Below are 18,677 nucleotides of genomic sequence, written 5' to 3'. Positions count from 1 at the left end.
AGCTTAGAAGTAAGTTTAGTGCCACAAAGATACAATTTAAATTTTTGCTATGAATTAGAAGTTTGTACCTGTAAGGTGTTACTGATTCATATATATATTCATATGCATATATACACACATATTCACTATATATGCATATATATATACACATCTCTTGAAGTAAGCTGGCTACAGTAAATTTTAATTCGGTTTTTCTAGAAAGAATTCTTGGAAATCCACATGAAGAGTACAAATTTTAACTCTGTTGTTTCCTGTTGTCTCTAATCCCTTCTGTCTGCACATTCTTGACAGTATCAGATTTATGAGAAAAGTGTGTTTAGTTTTGGGGAGTTTGATGAATCAGACAGAATACATGTTCTGTAAACACACAGAAAATTATGCAGACAGTTAAAATAGGTTGAGGGGAGGTTTGGTAGTGGGTAAATACTGCAACTTGGATATTTTTGTCTCATTGTATGTATTTTTTTATATCCTACATCCTCCATCCTCAAGTTTGTTGTTTCATCAATGCCATTCTTTTAGTCTCCACAAATTCTTTCTGTACTTCCTGTATTTCTCAGCTCATGTCAATGAGAGCTCCAAAATATTTGCCCTTCACTTGCTAACTTGTTCTCATCCTCTGGGCTGCCCTCTACACAATTTACAGCAGAGTGGAGTAGACATAGTGTTTCATCTCTAGCAGCTTTAGCACAGTTGGCTTATTTTTTTTGTACTTATGATCTCCCTTTCATATTTCTTCTTAAAATTGGTTATCTCTCAGTTGTGTTCCTTAAGTAATACTTACTTGCTAATTCCATGCTTGTATTTATCTGTATAATATTTTTTTCTTTCAGAAAGACCAACAATCTGATGTAGCTTTAAAATGCTATTAAAATTCAAACTGTTTGTTCCCTAAAATATTTAAATCACCTTGCTAGACCAAAAATTCACCTCAGATGTTCATTTTTTTTCTTTTTTTCCCCGCAAGAATTTAAACTTTCCATGAAAAATAATTTTGAAAATTCTGGTTTAAAATTTCTAAAAAGACTTTCCGAAATGTTTGAAATAAAACATACACTTCAGGACTTTTGTTTCAGTATTGCTTCACTTTATTACAATGTTTGACAAAAACCAAATTTTTTTTGCATCATGTTTGGGTGTATTTCAGTACTCAAGAGGGTAACACGTATTTTGATTATATTCTGTCAAAAGATTTCTACAAAAAGAACTTTCAGATTTTGAGTAATCAGCATTTTCTAGCAGAAAGCTATCCATCAGAAAATTTTAAATAATTCGAAGGATTGAAAATTTAGCCCACTCTTTTCACCGTGCTAGGGATGAAAGCAAAGCTTTTCAGATAAAGTATTTGGTCGCCCGTAGTGGCCAAGTGAGGCATAAACTGTTGGAAGGGGGAAATAAATTCCTAATCCTATTAGCTAATAGGTGTCGTATTCCCAGCTGATCATCCTATGTTCTTTTTACAGTATCTAGCTGATGTAATACAATTCTGGAGGTATTTTTTCCCATTGTTACATTTTCCACTTGCAATCTTCATTGGGATGTGTACAAATTGGCAAACCTCAGCGTGCCAGACGAGCGTGTCAGGGTAGTGAGGATGAAAGAGAAGAGCAGTCTATTAGGTGTAATTATAGGTAAAGAATCTGAAAAAGAGCTACCAGCTTTTGAAGTCAGAGCTTTGCCTGCAGAGGAAATCCTTGGGAAAGGATTCGAGTAAGCTCCATGGAATGAAGAGGTCCGTAAAAATATACTCCACCAAAATGCACTTTGAGTATTGTAAAAAAGAGTTCACCTTCTCTAAAATGGATCAGGTGATTATATTGAAGTGTCAGGAGAATATAGGACCTCTCAGATGTCTTGAGCATATCATATTCTGATACATAAAAGCATCCAGCTCCACCTGGAGAATGAAGTGCTCATAATTTAACACAATCTGCAGACAGAACTTCAGGGAAGAGGTGAAAGAAGATTCCGGTGACAAAACTGAGTTGCACTTGGTAACCTGAGACAATTTGCTGTTGTGAGGCTGATGTCCTATAGCAGCAATTGTCATTATGAACCCCATAATTTATGTGAGACATAGTTTGGGTAATTTAGAAATTTTTTTATGGAGAAAGCAGATTTGAGAACAGAATTGCACTGTGAGCTACTAACATCAGCAAGGTTCTCACTGCAGGCCCAGAAAGGGCATTTGTGATTGCAATAGAATCATAAATGCATGGCATTTGTACTGTTGCTATAATCTAGTAATCTAATAGATGCATAATCTAATAAAAGCAGCAAAAATTCAAGGTTTTTAATATCTTCATCACATGGTCTGTATCATGGACAATACACACACTTTATCATAAACAGAACTTTAATACTTTATAATTTACTTTCCTTAACAATAATATATTTCAAAGTTAAAAATTAAATTATACATGTGCTTTCCTAAAATTCCTACACACTGTCCATGTTTATTAAGAATATATGGAAAAATTTTTCCTATAATCTTCCTGTAAAGCAATGTGGTGGTTTGAATTTCTTCATCTGCCATTAGTAATTGTCAGGTGTATTTTTTTGCCTTATTTGCCTTCAAAGCCAACCTGAATCACTCTGAAAAGGACACTCAAGCACTTAGCTGTACCATTAATTTTCATGGAAAAAGGCACTTTGAGGGAAAAAAAAAAAAGGTGCAGCTTCAAGGTAACAGCAAGACATCAATTTTCTGTGTTTGAAATTAACATAATGTTTTACATAATGATCCTCTCTGCTGATCATTAAAATAACATAGTTACCTCGGCAACTGGAACAGTCTGCAAATGTTATCTAGTGATACATAACACATTCTAAAAATACATACAACAAATAAAGTCTGAAACATTATCATTTGGAGGAAATTTTTTTTTAAATAAAATTACCTTCTGGTCTAAGCAGATTTTTGTGAGAAAATTTCAGTTCAATACAACTTTATTTTTATTCAAAACTGACTTTACTTGCTCAAAACTTGAAGACCTGATGTTGTTTCATTTCCTGACAATGGAAAAACAGTAGTTTCTTTTCAATTAAAATTTTCATTTTTCTATAAATGTTTCAATGGCAAATGATCAGGAAATAAAACTTATTTCTAAAGCAAGGGTCAAATGCTTAAAAAACTTCTGTAAAACATAGCATACCACATAATTGACTGATGAATTCAGGGGATCTAGGGAGTTCACCGCTTTAGATCTGAATGTCTGCACTGTCATTGCTGGTACCCTTTTGAGTCTGTCCTGAACAACTGAGATCTAATGGGACTGAAATGAACCAACATTGACAACCTTCACCTTTTTTCTTTTTCAAGGAAAACTCAATCAGCTGTGTTCACTGATGGTTTGGGGTGTCTTAAAATGAATTTTTGTGTATCACTGATTTACTGAAAAGTTTTCCCAGGACTAGCTACCAGCACATCTCCCAGTAGAATGGAAAATTGCTCCAAAGTAGGTAAATTGGTTCATCTCCTTTAAGTTCTCTTTCATTCTTCATGAGTATTGAAGCTGCTACATTCTTGAAACACCTTCTTCCCTCTGCCTTTGCCACTCACTGCCTGCCTTTCTCTCTCCTGGGAGTGTACTAAGGAATACTCCAACTTCTGTAGGATTTGCTATAATTTTCCAGAGAAGTTGTGTTAAAACAATCCCTTTGAATTCAGATTATTTTTAAATACTAAATTTGAAGTAATGTAAATATAATTTGCTGTTGAATTTTCTTGTGTAATTTGGCTAATATCTACAAATTCTTTCAGTTCATACCATATGGGGTATCAAACACATTGATCTTTTCTGTCAATTTTAATGTTACTTCTTTGTGTGGAATCCCAAGAAGGTTTACAAAGTTTATCAAAGCACTTTTTTCAGTAAATTTTGAGAGCTATTGATCTAGAGGTAATTTGAATTGAGGAGTTTCTGAAGACTGCTAGGAAATTGGTAATTCTTAATGTATTTGATGATTTTGCCACAACCCATGGGGTTTTTTAAACATTTCTCCTTTGGATGTTGAAAATCTGGTGACAACATATGTCTGAGAGAGCTTCTGGATACATATAAATGGTCCTTTTATAGGGTATTGTTCCAACAGAGATAACAGGATCTTTGCTTTGGAGGCAGGAGTCAGCCCTTTGTTTACAGATCTTTTTGCAAGTGCACAGTAAATAATCTCCTATTAGATTTATTTTCACTAGAATGTAAGGAACAAAAATGGCTGCAACTGTCTTTATTTTAGGACAACAGCAAGGATGTAACATAATTTGCAGCTTCCTTACAGGCTCCAGTTTCAACCATTCATCCTTTCATCTGAGTGCAACTGTTTTCTAGGGGTTGGCCACCTGAAAAGATTGGGACCAAGGCCTTTCCTCAGGTTTTCAATTTGGAATTTGGTGTCATAGTGTTGCTTCCCAAATCCCCAGTCCAAGCCCATGCCATGCTTCATGTCAGGGCAACACCTAGGCACATATCTTTCTCTTCTTTCACCCTTATTGGCAGAGGAAACTTGAGTGTACAAACTGGAAGAGGACTGCAAGGTATTCCTTTTGTCCCCTGAATTGGAGAATGGATAGGTAGGACCTAAGTCCATCATGGAGCATGCTTGCCCTACAAAACAGGCATAATTATCCTGGTGCATCTGAAGAGCGACTGTAAAGGGATCAATATCAATCTCCTTGAGCAGAGAAGAGGTTGGGACATAGCCTCACACTAAAACTTTTAAAGCCAATAATAAAGGTATTAATTACACCACCAAATTTTATAACCATTCCTAAGACCTTTATCCTCTCTGACATCTAATGAGAGAGTGCATGCTGTCTGGGGCCATGATTAGCTCACAAAAAAAGAGAGAGATTAAAGTATTAGACATTACTGAGCAGATGGATCATTACACAGAATCTTAAGCCAAGAAATAAATATTCCAAGTACGTCACATTTGGAAGATAAAAAATATTTAAATAAGTCTTTAAATACCTGTGGAGATTAGCAGTGATCTAACTTTATGGTGTGTCAACACGCATACCAGATAACGAAATAAAGAATGTGTAAGGCTTTCACATCTTTTCTCAGTTTAACAAAGCTCACTTGGGCAAAAGACTGGGCCACAGGAATCCCGTGCATGAATATCCAACGTAGAAAACTGCAGATGAATCATCTACATTGCTGGTAATCCAGTATTATTCATACTGTGTTTCTTGTATTTATTGGTGCCCCAGTTGTTGGTATTTTTAGGAATACAGAAATAATGAGTACTGTAGGGTTTTATTTTGCTTGCTTTTTAAAGTTTGAATACAAAAGAGATGGAAATGTTGATCAAGCAATTTACAGAGCTGGAAAAAGGACAGGCTTAGTTTGCAATAACCAACTCTTTGCTCCATTAGGAAATTATAAGTATTTAACCTATATTCTTGCAAAAATGCCAACTAAAAACCATAATGTTTCCTGTACGCCTTAGTTTGATATTTGGCTGTTTTTACATTAGTTTGTTGCTCCCAGAGCAAGGTTTGTTTGGTTTTTTGGTATTTTTTTTTGGCATTAGCTGCTTTCCAAGGCATTAGCCCAGGGATACATGCTCAGAATCTCAGCTCCCCTCCTTCCCCCCCCCCGCCGTTTCACTCACATTCTTTGTTACAAGAAAGACACTTCACCATTTGGAACAAGGATGAATTCAGAGCCCTTTAGAGAGAGGGCTGAACCAAGAAGAACTATACTGTCTCAGTAGGTGGTTGGACATGATGAAAAGGAGTTTCTTGCCTCTGAAAAGAAATCTTAAAATGACTCTAAGTATGGTATTATTAAGATATGCTATTTGTGTACTGTTCCATTGATTTCTGTTTGCAACTTCTAATCCTCTTCCCTGAAAACTCTGCCTGGAAGTGGATGAAGTCCCCATCTGCTTGTAAGGTTTTCTAGATTGATTACACCCCCACTGATACCTGGGTATGTGCAAACTTGTGACTGCTAGGCTGTATCACAAGGGGTTAAATAACACTAAACCCACAACAACTAAATTAGACAATATTCATGTGACTGGCTGAGTCAGGGAGCAAAGAATTCTGAAAATCCTGGGGCAGGAGCCACAAGCACAATATCACAGGTTATGCTTGTAACTATGGACGTGGAGACCACCCATTTTAGAATCATGTTTACATCAGCAGAGAAACAGATTGCTGCTTACAAGTGGCATACGCGTCTCATGTCATCAGACTCCGGTGCCACAAGTTCAGTCTGCAGATTTTTTTCTTTTTCACTGATCTTGTCTTATTCTGTCTTCTCATTTATTGCTTTCATCTGCCTTTTTTCCAAACACATGTCCCTGTTGTTGTTTTCTCTGTTTTCCTTCCGCTTTCTGTAGCACTCTTTTCTTGCTGTCTTCAGCAGGTCTGCTGGGAAGCATATACAATGTCCTTTGTCTCCTCCAGCAGCTCTTCTTTCCCACCTTGACTGTCTTGACTGTTATCAGTTAGTCACATGCAAGTTGTTCAAGTGGGACACTTAAGTTTTGTTCCAGAAACAGCCAGGTTTGTCATATTCAAAAGTACTGTTTTGGTACCTCAGTTAGGAATCACACAGATATTATATCTGAAGGCTTCGAACCAGGTGATGGCCACACACAGATACAGCTCATGTTGCTTAAATGATTAATATTTATTGCACAATATGAAATTTGCCTACACTTTAACATTAGGTGTAATATTTACCATTGGATGCAACATAAAAGTGATGGAAAAAATGAAATAAATAATGTTGAAATTGTCTCACAATTCCATATCTGAAAGTAGTGCAAAAACCTAATGACCCTTTAGTAGCTGGACTAATGCTTTTGATCCTTGACAGAGGTCTTGCTGTGATTGGTTTTCTACTACTGCTTAATTGTATGTGCTTTGAAGAAATACTGGGACTAAAACACTCTTCATATTAGTCTGATGGTATTTCTTGCTGGTGATTTAAGATTTTAAATAGAAAATAAAGGTTTAAAATGTTAAGACTGGGTGGCTAAAAGCTACAGCTGGGCTGACACATCTAGAGGAAAATCCTGTCAGGTTAAAAATAGAAATATGTTCACCACGTGGATTAACTTTATATCTAATCCACTCATGTTCTGCCACATGGTACACTACCTACACACACAAACTCTGTGAGGAAGAGAACAGAGGTACAAATTTATGTTAGACCTTACTTCCTTCCCATCCATTTCTATAGTTCTGAAATGAAACAAACCTAGAAGAAGTGTCCAAACATTTTCCAAACTATGGTATCAGTTATCTGCACAGTAAGGTTTCTGAAGATTTGCAAGTCAATTAATTCACTTTTCAGAATCACCCCTTCTGACTTCAGTATGCAGCGCATTACGCTGAAAAACTAAAAGTCTACATCTATTCAGTGCTATGGATTTATATATTTGGTTTGTCTCTAAAATGACTTACATATCTATGCTTAATGAGAAACAAACTCCTTCTTTTGGGAGTCTCCTCAGAGGTGCTTCTCACTGTACATGTACTTTCAGTACTGACACGTAATTGAAAATTTTAGAACTTGCAATAAATTTTAAGATGTTTGATTTGATCAACAGGGGACTGGTTCTTCAGAGGTATTATCTGTTGAGTGAGATTAAGGCAAATGCAACATTTAGCACTCCTATGCAAACAGCAAATTAGTCTATCTCTCCCAAGCAAACAGCAGTTGAAATCCAGTCACTGGATTTCATATTTAAGACTAAGTTGCCTTCTCACAATTTTCCTGTTACAACTTTGTTATGATTGAAGATATAAAAAATAAATTGAAGACACTACTACGATTGGTTTGTTGTTTTTAATTACCACTACCCATAAACCCCCACTTTGGCCACTGGTAGCTGGGGAAGAAAGAACGATATCTAGAAAAGTGTCTGTCAGTAGCATTTTCCTTTCCTCCTTTCAGCACAGCCAGACCATGAATGGGTCGTTAGCGAAATTGAGAATAGCCTGAAGCTTTTGTAGAAAACATTTGGCTGTAGCATCCTTGGAAGCAAGAGGGTCAGCCCAACATTAGGGATTGTATGTCTGCCTGCCGTTGTCTTGCGCAGCTTCTAAGTGAGGGCTTTAAGATGGAATGAGGTGCAGTGGTATGTGCTGTTCAACAATTCTGCTTTGACAGGAGTTTGTCAGTAAAGGCTGCCTTAAACCTACACTGATTTATGCCAGATAAGGTGACTTTAAAGTTTTGCAGTGCTTGTGATAGGTCAGACAGCAGCCTAAATTAGAGTCAGTATTTCATAAAATACAACAGGTAACAGGAACCCTGAAAGCATTACATTCAAACAAATGTTTTCCTTCTCCTTGTACAACTTTGCAGGAGTGTTGCATCATTGCTCTAATCCGTTTTATGGCTTATTGGTTTTTTAAAAAGAGACAGTGTATCTAATTACTTGATTAATGAAAAACGTACATGCAAAAGCTGAAAGTGATGACATTGCCAAAAAAACATAAGATACCAGAAGTCTGGTAAGCTAAGTATTAACCTTACAATTAGATAGTTGCTAACTTCAACTCATTTTAATTACATTGATTAATGAAACAATAGAATTCATATACATATAAAGGCAAGTTCTAATATTCCTTTTCAAAAATCATCTAGAATGGGGTAAATGAAGTTGTCTTTGAACAAGCAGTATGCCAAAATCTGTCCTCCACAAATCATTGAAATGACTCCAGATCCTGAAAGACAAGATATGGCTCATTTGTATGAATTTTTATAGTGGAATACAAACTTTATGATAAAACTTTAAACTAGCATTCTTTTTATCTTTATTTTTTTAAAAAAAATGGCCTTCCTACTTAAACATTTTGCCCGAGGCTTTAACTATTCACAAAGATATCAGTCCCAGCAGCTGCTAATGCAAAACCAGTTGTAGGACAGGGAATTTATTTGTCTCTCTCCATCATTTAGGAATTTATTGCTGTTGTTGATCCTTGTTATCCATCATATAAGAAAGAAGGACAGAAGCCAGTGCTTTTCCCTTAACTACTTTTGTTCAAGATAATCTACTTTTCATGTAAAAATCTATGCTGCTAATTTTACAGAAAATTAAGCATTTAGAAATGTAGGATTGCCATTCACTTTGAGGAAACTAAAATTTATCCCATCTATCATAAGTACCAGTACAGTACATAATGTTTATAAAACTTGCCTCTGAAGGTACCTGCTTTTTTCCATTGATTATAAAGGGTATAAAGAAAGACTAGTTTGGACAGCTGTCCTTTTGATGCCTGAATTGAGATAGTTTAATTAGTCAGGACTTTATCATGACTTATTTTAAGTCATGTGTCCACTGTTTGTTTGCAAGACTAATGTAAGCTGAGCACATTCTGGCCTTAAAAGGAGGATTTTTTTAAGGTTAGGGAAATCCTAGTCCACCATTATTTACCTGTGTCCTTAAAAGAAGTATGAATGAAAAGCCTATATTTTTTCTTTAAATGCTGACAATTCTCAAATTAATGAGGGAACAGATATTTAATAGAAACAATTCATACTATAAGTACTGATTTTCTACATTTTGGCAACTTAGACTTTGAAGAATGTAGTTATACCTAATGCCAGCCACCAGTGTAACATCAGGGGGAATTCAGACATAACTGCAAGAAGAAGAAAAGTAGAAATGTAAATTTTAAAACAGTAAGAATGGGGACATGTAAGCAGTGCACTATGTTATCAAAGGTCTGATTAGTTATGTTTCATAGATTATATATTTTACATATATTGAAATGGCAAATGCTTTAGGTCCTGACCAGCACCTGCCCTGGCCACACCCAAGCTGACCCATGTCCCCGTTGTGTGATAACTGCAGGGCCATTCTATGACACCATATTGCCTCCCCCAAGGAAAGCTGACAGAGGTAGTAAAGGGGACTGGGAGGCACACTGCATGTGCTGACAGCTCAAGGTCAGCCAGCAGAGGTTTGGTTTGCCATCTGAAAAAAGCAATGATAAATCTGGGGTTGTTTGGACATCAAGATGCATCATTCAACATAATGACAGAAGATAACTCCCTGTATAAATTATGTACGAACAGGGTTTTTTTGTAGTTTTTTAAAATTCCTTGATTTAAATACAAAAATTATTAATGAGGAATAACAGTAGTTTAAATTCCAGAAAATCAAATTCAGTAAATGAGAAATTATGTATAATTTTTAAAGATAAAATCTCTGTGGGTCTTTGGTTTAATTTGTCAGGGAACCTGGGAATCTCCCATCTGTATAAAGTGCCAAAAGACAAATGGACAATGCAATGGAAAATGGAAGATTAATTACTATACAGTAGGGAGGGAGTCCTAATTTGTCAAAACTATTTTTGTTTTTCTAAATTCTAGAATAAACATATTAAGGTCAATGTTTTAAGAGGAAAGAATCCTCAGATGGGCTCTGTCAAGGATGGAGTTAAAATATATTTCCTAATTAGCCATAGAAACATTCTGCTAAACAGCATGAGAAGAGGGAGCAGATTACTAGGTGCTGGCAAAAAGAGATGATGAGTCTCATTTACAGCAGCTAATTATTTTCCTTTTCTTTACTTTAAGGGGAAGAGTTTTGTGGGGGACAAAGGAGTCTCATGGTAGAATGCTTCATTTTCCTCATTGAGATTTAGTTCAAATGGTCTAACTTAAAACCTTTGCAATGACTTTACTGAAGCAAAACCCCTTTTTACTCTGAACTTGAGCTAAAGTGTTAATTACTATTTCTTAAAGGGTCCAGACATGAACAACTGTTAATGTCTTGATTTGAAAAAAACACACCTCCCAGATGCAGAAATTGTATCTAGGCTGGATCTGTTTGTATGAAGTATTAGAATATGAATTAAACCACTGATTTTTTAATAAGAATATAATGGTTTAAAATTTTGCAACAAATCCAGAATTAAGTTTTAAATGGGAGGATTTAAATAGAGGCATGAGTCAAATGGATGGAAAATAGAGATATATATTTATTTAGCTTTAGGGAAAATTAAGTTGGTCCAGTAATATGTTAGATGAATCATAGTGAATTTGTCCTTCAACTTGTGATACTATGCAAATATTTAGCAGTGAACCTACTTACCAACTGAAGTTACGATGATATGAATAATAGTAACTGTTACAGCATAATCCCAAACCCATTCTTCCACAACCAGAGCAAACAGCAGACCACAAACGAAGAAAGTTATTTCCAAGGATATCACAAGAACTGTAAATGAAAAAAGGATATTTTCACCAAATATGATTTTGAAAAAGCTCTTCTCATATTCAAAATTATAGCAATAAGAAGTTAAAATATCTGAGGTAGCAGATTTTCTTACAAGATCACTGAGTTCAGTTTTTGGCCACTCCGTACAAGACAGACGTTGAGGTGCTGGAGCATGTCCAGAGCAGGGCAACAGAGCTGTGGAAGGGTCTGGAATACAAGTCCTTTGAGGAGCAGCTGAGGGAGCTGGGGGTGTCGAGAAGCCTGGAGAAGAGGAGGCTCAAGGGGACCTTATTGCTCTCTACAGCTACCTGAAAGGAGGCTGTAGCCAGGTGGGCGTCAGCTTCTTCTCCTGAATAACAAGTGATAGGAGGAGTGGAAATGGCCATAAGTTGTACCAGGAGAGGTTTAGATAGGATATTAGGAAATTTTTTTTTCACAGAAAGGGTTGTAAAACTTTGGAACTGCCCATGGGAGTGGTGGAGTCTCCATCTCTGGAAGTGTCTAAAAAAGAGTGTGGATATGATACTTGAGGACATGGTTTAATGGTGAACGTGAACATGGTGGTGGTGCCTTGTTGATGGTTGGACTTGACCTTAAAGGTCTTTTCCAGCCTGGATGGTTCTGTGATTCTATGATTCTGTGAAATATTATGCTTATGTTTTCATTACAAAGATGATTTTTAAGTTTGCCACAGACATCTGCATGGGCTGTATCCTGGTTTGCCTGTAGACTTTAAAATGTTACATATTTTACGTAAAAACATGTAATAACAGGATTGTGACCAGTGATAGGACTATGACTGATTTATATTACCTAGAGGAGAAATTTATTGAACATTTTCCTTAGGGACCATCCACAATCTTTGCATATGGTGCCAAATAGATTTGTTTGATACCGACATAAGTAATTTTTTTCTCAAACAAAACAAAATTGTCTGGTTAAGGGGTTATGTTTGGTAAGAAACTTCATAGCTTCCTCCCTTCATTGTATCATGTATTTATATGGTATATATAAATATACCAAAATATCTACATCTATCTCTCTCTCTATATATATATGTATCTATCTCAGAACAATTTAAAGGCAAGACATAGAAGGGGAGATAGAGCAGAGAGCCTACAAGGTGAGCAGAGGCAAAGCATCCCTACAAGCAGGAGCCTGGCTTTTCTTGGTGCTGATAGCTGTGTGGCTATATGGGATAGCAGGGGCTTGAATGGAAAATATGTGATGTCTCTTCTAGCTTTAGTCCTGAGTTCACATACAACAGGCCATAAACCTGAGTTTGTAACTCAGTTAATTGTCCATCTAAATGCAATTTGTTCTTCTTTTTAAGTACACGGGCATATAAAAGTAACATTTTTATTGGAATTATTTATTTTTCCTACTGTTGCAATAACATAATCTCTATGATTGCTGTAGCTGACAGTAGAGAGACCATATTTCTTTTTTTTCACTCAATATAAAGAGTGAAATTTACTTTGGCAGCATTTTGTGCCCTTCAATTTTATTCTTTTATTTAGAGGGTCTATTACTCCCTACGGTATGATGGATCTTTCAATGAGTATTTTAAACAATTGTAAGAAGAATAAGAAAAATATAACTGGAAAAACCTCGTGTGATTAGGAAAGTGGGAAATAACACTTAAAAAAATTACAGTTTCACAATGCATTATAGTATTTTTTATTATATTTCATGAATATAGAATCCCTTTAAATTATGCCACTAATTTTGTTATTTAGAAAGTGTGTTTAATTAGTCAAATGCTCTGGAAACTTTTTTAAGAACCGGTCCAGAAAGGATACCTCACCTCTGAGCTGATTTCCATCTTTATTTTGAGGTTATCTTACGACAGAATTCTGTTTTAACAGGAATGAGTGAAACTCTTGAGTAAACTAATTCTCATTTGCAACATCATTCAGACATCTATATTGTGATTCTATGCCCTTAGATTTTAAACAGTTGCTCTTATGTGTTTCCATGTTGTTTTCATGAACAGACAGAAAGGAGGATGGAACGCTATCACATAGTATGATATAGCTGCTGTGTTTGGCATATAAACATGTTGCATCAAACTAACTGATAAAATTTTCTGGGGAAAAAATCATATTGACATGTAGTAATTACATTTGGACCCTGAAAAGTAATTCTAATGGAATATACTTTAATTTTCTTTTCCACTGCGATAACATAAATGTTCTTTCTTCATCTGGAATCAGTACTGACACTGCACAAATATCCATGCATTTTTATTACTCTTTTTAACCTACAAAATAACCAATTTACTTTTCAGCTTTGCGTATTTTATTGACAGATTATGAGGTTTGCCTTTGTAAAATAGATTACAAATCTGGTAAAATTTTATGCATGCATGTAACTTTTTAGGAATGACAGTTTAGATAAAAAGAATATATGTTGAGAGATTCAGACAAATTGCAGAAATTTGTATTAGGATATATAAAGATACATTTAGGGATTGAGCTACAATCAAATCTTGATATTTTAATGCCCACTGTATTCAAGCATTACCAAAGCAAAATTGCCATTAGTTGAATGTGACCTGTTTCTCAGATCTGGATCCCGTGATTCATAAGAAATTTGCTGCAGTATGAAAATTAAATTAAACAACTTTGTGGAGGAACTTGATGTAGAATAGGTAATTGTTCTGCAATGAAAATGAAACATCCTGGCAAAGCAGAACATTTTCTTCTGATGATGCAAGATCAGAAGAAGAACTCAACAAAAAGCCTAAAAATCACTTGAATATTAAGTAGCAATACAGAAATGAGAAGTGCTGGCAAGATGCATAAACATTTAATTGCAGTGTAGTTAAAATACAGAAATCATTGGTATTATGAAAACAGCTTTAAAATACTTTCCATTGGAAGACAAGTTTACATCCACATACAATATATTTTATTGACTGAGGGGAAAAAAAGAGAAACAAACTTCAGTTACCTAAATAATATGGATTAATCCATGAAGGATTTGTCTTAAAATCAAAAGGTGCCAAACCATCCAACATTTTAATCCTGTGGAAAAAAAAAAGAATAAATTTAACCAGAAAATTTTAGTGATGTCTTAGTGATTATTTGTCATATTACGGGTGCTTTTGAATAGGATTTCAAATTGAATACTCTGGGTTTTTGCAAGCTCTCTAAGTCCCATTCTGAGTTGCACTTTTGCTCTTGCTCACTTTTATTTGTTTGGTGCTGTGCATGCTAATCAATACCTTCCTAAGGGGACATAATTTGTCTTTTTCATCGTATATAAAATCTTTATTTTCCTTTTTTTCCATGCCATCTTTTCTCTTACGTTCATTAATTTACATTATGCAACCGCAAGAAAGAATATTAGAACCAACGTTTTATATTAGTTTTGAGCCTCCATTTGCCAATTCGTGCATTTGAAAGACAGTTCAGGTACAACAATTTAACTGAATTTCAAAGATATATTCACAGAATAACTGGGCCAGGATGTCTTCAGTCTGGATGCTTCCTTTAAACAAGTATATCTCTACCCGTGATATCCAGTTGCAGTATGCCAGCATATTAGACTAAAGACAGGGAAATCTTACCTGAATACTGCAAAGCACACAGATAGGACCACATAGTATACAGTGTAGAAAACTACTATGCATATCAACAGGTTCACCAGAACAACCTGAAAAAGGGCATAAGACAGTAAAACCTAAAGCCATGTCAACATCAGGCATTGTCAGAAAACAATTCTAGATTTCTATCAATCATAATGTGAAAAAAGTTTGTAAAATAAAATATTTAGGCAGAATTTTTGCTGTTGCTGATTACATAAATGTGCTAAAAGCTCTCTGGTACATTTCAGCTCCTAATGTGTGGCTACCATATATGCCTTTGTTTTTATCATATATTATTGTATGCCTACCATATATATAATTTACAAGTGCTCCTAAAATGCGAAGGACATTTCTTGATAGTTATTAAGAAATTAAGAAGGTGCAAAAAAACTCAAAAGGGAGCTGATAGCTAGAAATGTTTGGGGTTTTTCTTCAATAGGACTACAGCCCTAAAGAGGTCAATCTGTTTAGCTCCAAGGGATGATTTGATTATGATAGATAAGTACCTTCACAGGAAGAAAATACCAGGTACTTAAGGGCTCTTTAATCTATCAGAAAAGACTCAAGAAGTAAACAGCTACAAGTTCTAGCTAGACAAATTCGAAAGCTGCAGGAAGGACATCTTGAACTGTAAAGGTAAACCCAATAGAACAAACTCCCTTTGGAAATAAGAGATCCTACTAAGCAGGTGCCTCTAAGGATGAAACCTCAACTCTAACATTCACTTCTGGCCTTAGTTCTTTTAGTGGTTGTGTGGTAGGTAATGTACTTGCAGAAGCATCCAACATTGACAGAAGTGGAAACACTGCAAATTTAGCAAACCACTTATTTTTATATTGCTAAATGTTGTAAAGTGATAAATATTGAATAGTGCATCTATCTCCCACAAGAAAAGAGAGTAAAGAGCTTTAAAGAGCTCTAATGCTACAGGAGAAAAACTCATAATGCCTGTACAAAACGGGTATTTTTCAACAAGAAAAAGTCTAGGACAGTCTTACTCTTTTCTTTTTCCCTTACATCAAAACAAAGCCAAGCAAAACCTGAGAACTATTAATCTCTTCAGCCACACTGGTTTGTGGGCTAAATACAGCTGCTTCGTACTGTCTGTATTCTTATTCAAAATGAAAATTGCCCAAATAACCCATTTGATCCCTTCCTTTCCACAGTGTGCACAATCACTGTGGTAATGGTAATTAACTGCAACGTCATGTGTAAGTTTGGCAGCCATGCTACCTCTTACTCCCCTGAACATAACTTCAAGCATTGGAAGTTTAATGTTTGGCACATTTTTGGTTTGAATCTTTCTCGTTTCATTGCTCTGAGCAGTTGCACTTTTCCTGTAATTCCTCCTTTATCCATTGCCCCTCCTCTTGCAACTGTCTCTGTGAAGCCTTATCTGCCCTAGATGGAGATTGGTACAGTAATAAAAGTGGTGAGCCAGGACTGAAGGGAAAATCACAGAGCTGAAGGATGGCTCTGAGATGATGACCTATTGACCTGTAATTACAGTAGGCAAATTCCTCGCCTTGAAGTCAGTGACAAACTTTCACTGGCATCAAAGGCACAGTATTTTTCTCTTTGTACCCAGAATATTCTTAGCCCCTGTCTTAGGGATGTAGTGAGGTATTAGGTATAGTATGCTTTACTCACTTGAGTAGCCGAAGGATAGTCATGCTACATGAAAATAAAAACACTGAAAAGTTTCCAGTTGTATCACATTCTACCCCGTTTTTTTTTTATTTGACCTTGCCACAGAAATTTAAACATACATCTTTTTAATCTGAGAATATTTTTTATTTTCAATCTATTTTTCCCTTTCTAGATCTTCTGGTATTTCAAAGCGAAAAACCCCACAAGTTAAAAGCTACAGGATTATTCATTATATGTCAAAACAACTTAAAGGAAAAATCTTAGGAAATCACTGGTGACATCAAATGAAAAATTTTATTAGACACTTCCAAGAATTATATCTCATAATGGAACAACATCACATATTTTGATATCCTTTTTATAAGATGTACTTTGCAGTACTTGCTACCAACACTATAGGATAAAATATCCTTTTAATTTGGGTTTTTTTAGGAAGAGAACATTAAAGAACAGTCTGTAAGAATGAAAGCAACAGCTCATTTCAGCCCTACAACAGTTGTCTAATTCTCTAATACTATCTGGTGACAAATACAACACTAAATAAACTCAATTCCTTTTACCTTGGTTTCAGCAGTTTTGACCTTGAGAGCCATGGATACATGACGAGTGAAAGAAAGTGCTGTTGCTATATTCGTATGCCAACATTAGCAGGAAGAAGCAGCTGGTTTTCACCCCAAAAAACATTCTTATGGGTAAGTATAGGACAGGGTGAGGTGAGTTGATTGGATTAAACTGACTTGAGACAGAAGACATCTGTGAGCTAAATGTAAGCCGCTGAAGAGCAAAGAGAAAATCCTGCTTGCTCATGCAATGTTCGTACTTTTGTAGCTACAGTCAGCTGAAACACATCTATACTATAACCTGGCTACTTAGACATAACACTATTATTCTTTTCTACCTTTCAATTACTTTTTTTCAGCATTCATGTGATCACAGTTCCTTTGGGTTATTGTTACTTCGTACTTTTAATTGTCTTTCACATTTTCTAGCATTAATTCTATTGACTATAGATGTGGAGTGGTACATTCTTCATAATGTTTTTTGCTAACATTTTTCTTCTGACTATCACTTTATTACATTAAGTATAAATCACATTAAATTAGGTATAATTCAGTTAAGAAATTCCAGATTTATGTTATGACTCTTCTTTTCCTGAACTCTATTTTGTTCCTTCAGTAGAATGAAATTTAGTGGTTTTTAGAGCACATCCAACTTCTACTGAGCAATTCCTTAATGGATTCCATTTTGACTTTTTACAGGCACATTATGATTCAGTCTGCTGTGTTATTTGGAAAAAGAAGATGCTTCTGAAACTGAACCAAGAATGAACTTTTTTTTTTTCTGCTGACACTAACATAATATGTGCAAATTTCATTAGGGTTTTTTATGCTTTTTTAGTCATACTAAATGAATGTTATCCAGTCTAAAATGCAGTCTGCACTCGGCATACAAGAGCTTTCACTCATAGATTTGATAGCTCCAGATTGTGAATACTGTCAGGGAAATTACTGGTAGTATTGTGTGAAATTCCTTCCTGTGCAAAAATACTAGCATGAAAATCTGTACATCAGTAAAGTCCTATTTTGAGAGCTGAAGGGATGACAAAGGAATATACTAAAACAAAATAAAATCCCCCCAAACTACATTGCTTAAACAGTTGCAATAGTCACAAGTAGCAAATAAATGAAGAAATATTTACTTTAATAATTAAAAAAATATTTGAAAAGGAGCAAAAGGATTCATTTAAAGAGCACACTATCTACCCCAAAGAATCAGATGAAAACAGCCATGACCTAAAATTCATCTGCAGAAACTTTTTCAGTAGATATAACTAGCAAGATAATTGAAAAAGTAGTGGATTGCATTCATCTAAGATAACTATTAAACATAACAAGTGTTTACATTCACTGACTTCTTCACAAAGGGTCGATTTAACCAAAGACTGATGACCAAAACAAGGTCAACAAGTTTGACTGAAATGTAATGGAAGCTGTAGGCATGGATTTGTTGGGGATACTAAGAGGTTCTTCCCATTCCTATTGCACAGTTGAAAACTTTAAATACCCTGAGAGAACAGATAATATTGCTGTCGCACCCTTGCTTTAAAATTGTAAACATCTGAATTTTGGTAACCCAGTGAGCAGGAGCAAATCAAACGTGGAAGTGGCAGAAAGTGTGTGTCACCCAAACTACTGACCAAATTAATCAGTAGTGAATGTTAACTATAAAGATGTTGCTG

At 35.4% G+C, this 18,677-nt stretch overlaps 1 protein-coding gene across 1 annotated transcript; it reads right to left on the bottom strand.

Moving 5' to 3' along the window:
* Positions 1–8,600: 8,600 nt before the first annotated feature.
* On the bottom strand, positions 8,601–17,031 carry TMEM244 (transmembrane protein 244; the record flags this gene model as incomplete). Its single annotated transcript, XM_082299681.1, has 6 exons — positions 8,601–8,695; positions 9,569–9,613; positions 11,071–11,196; positions 14,152–14,225; positions 14,771–14,856; positions 16,999–17,031. The coding sequence occupies 6 exons, from the start codon at positions 17,029–17,031 to the stop codon at positions 8,601–8,603; spliced, it is 459 nt and encodes a 152-aa protein (XP_082155807.1).
* Positions 17,032–18,677: the final 1,646 nt, after the last annotated feature.

The sequence above is a fragment of the Coloeus monedula genome (genome assembly GCF_965178545.1).
Source record: "Coloeus monedula genome assembly, chromosome: 2".
Classification (NCBI taxonomy): Eukaryota; Metazoa; Chordata; class Aves; order Passeriformes; family Corvidae; genus Coloeus; species Coloeus monedula.
Note: the sequence above shows the minus strand (reverse complement) of the source record. Positions and strands in the feature narration are given on the sequence as shown.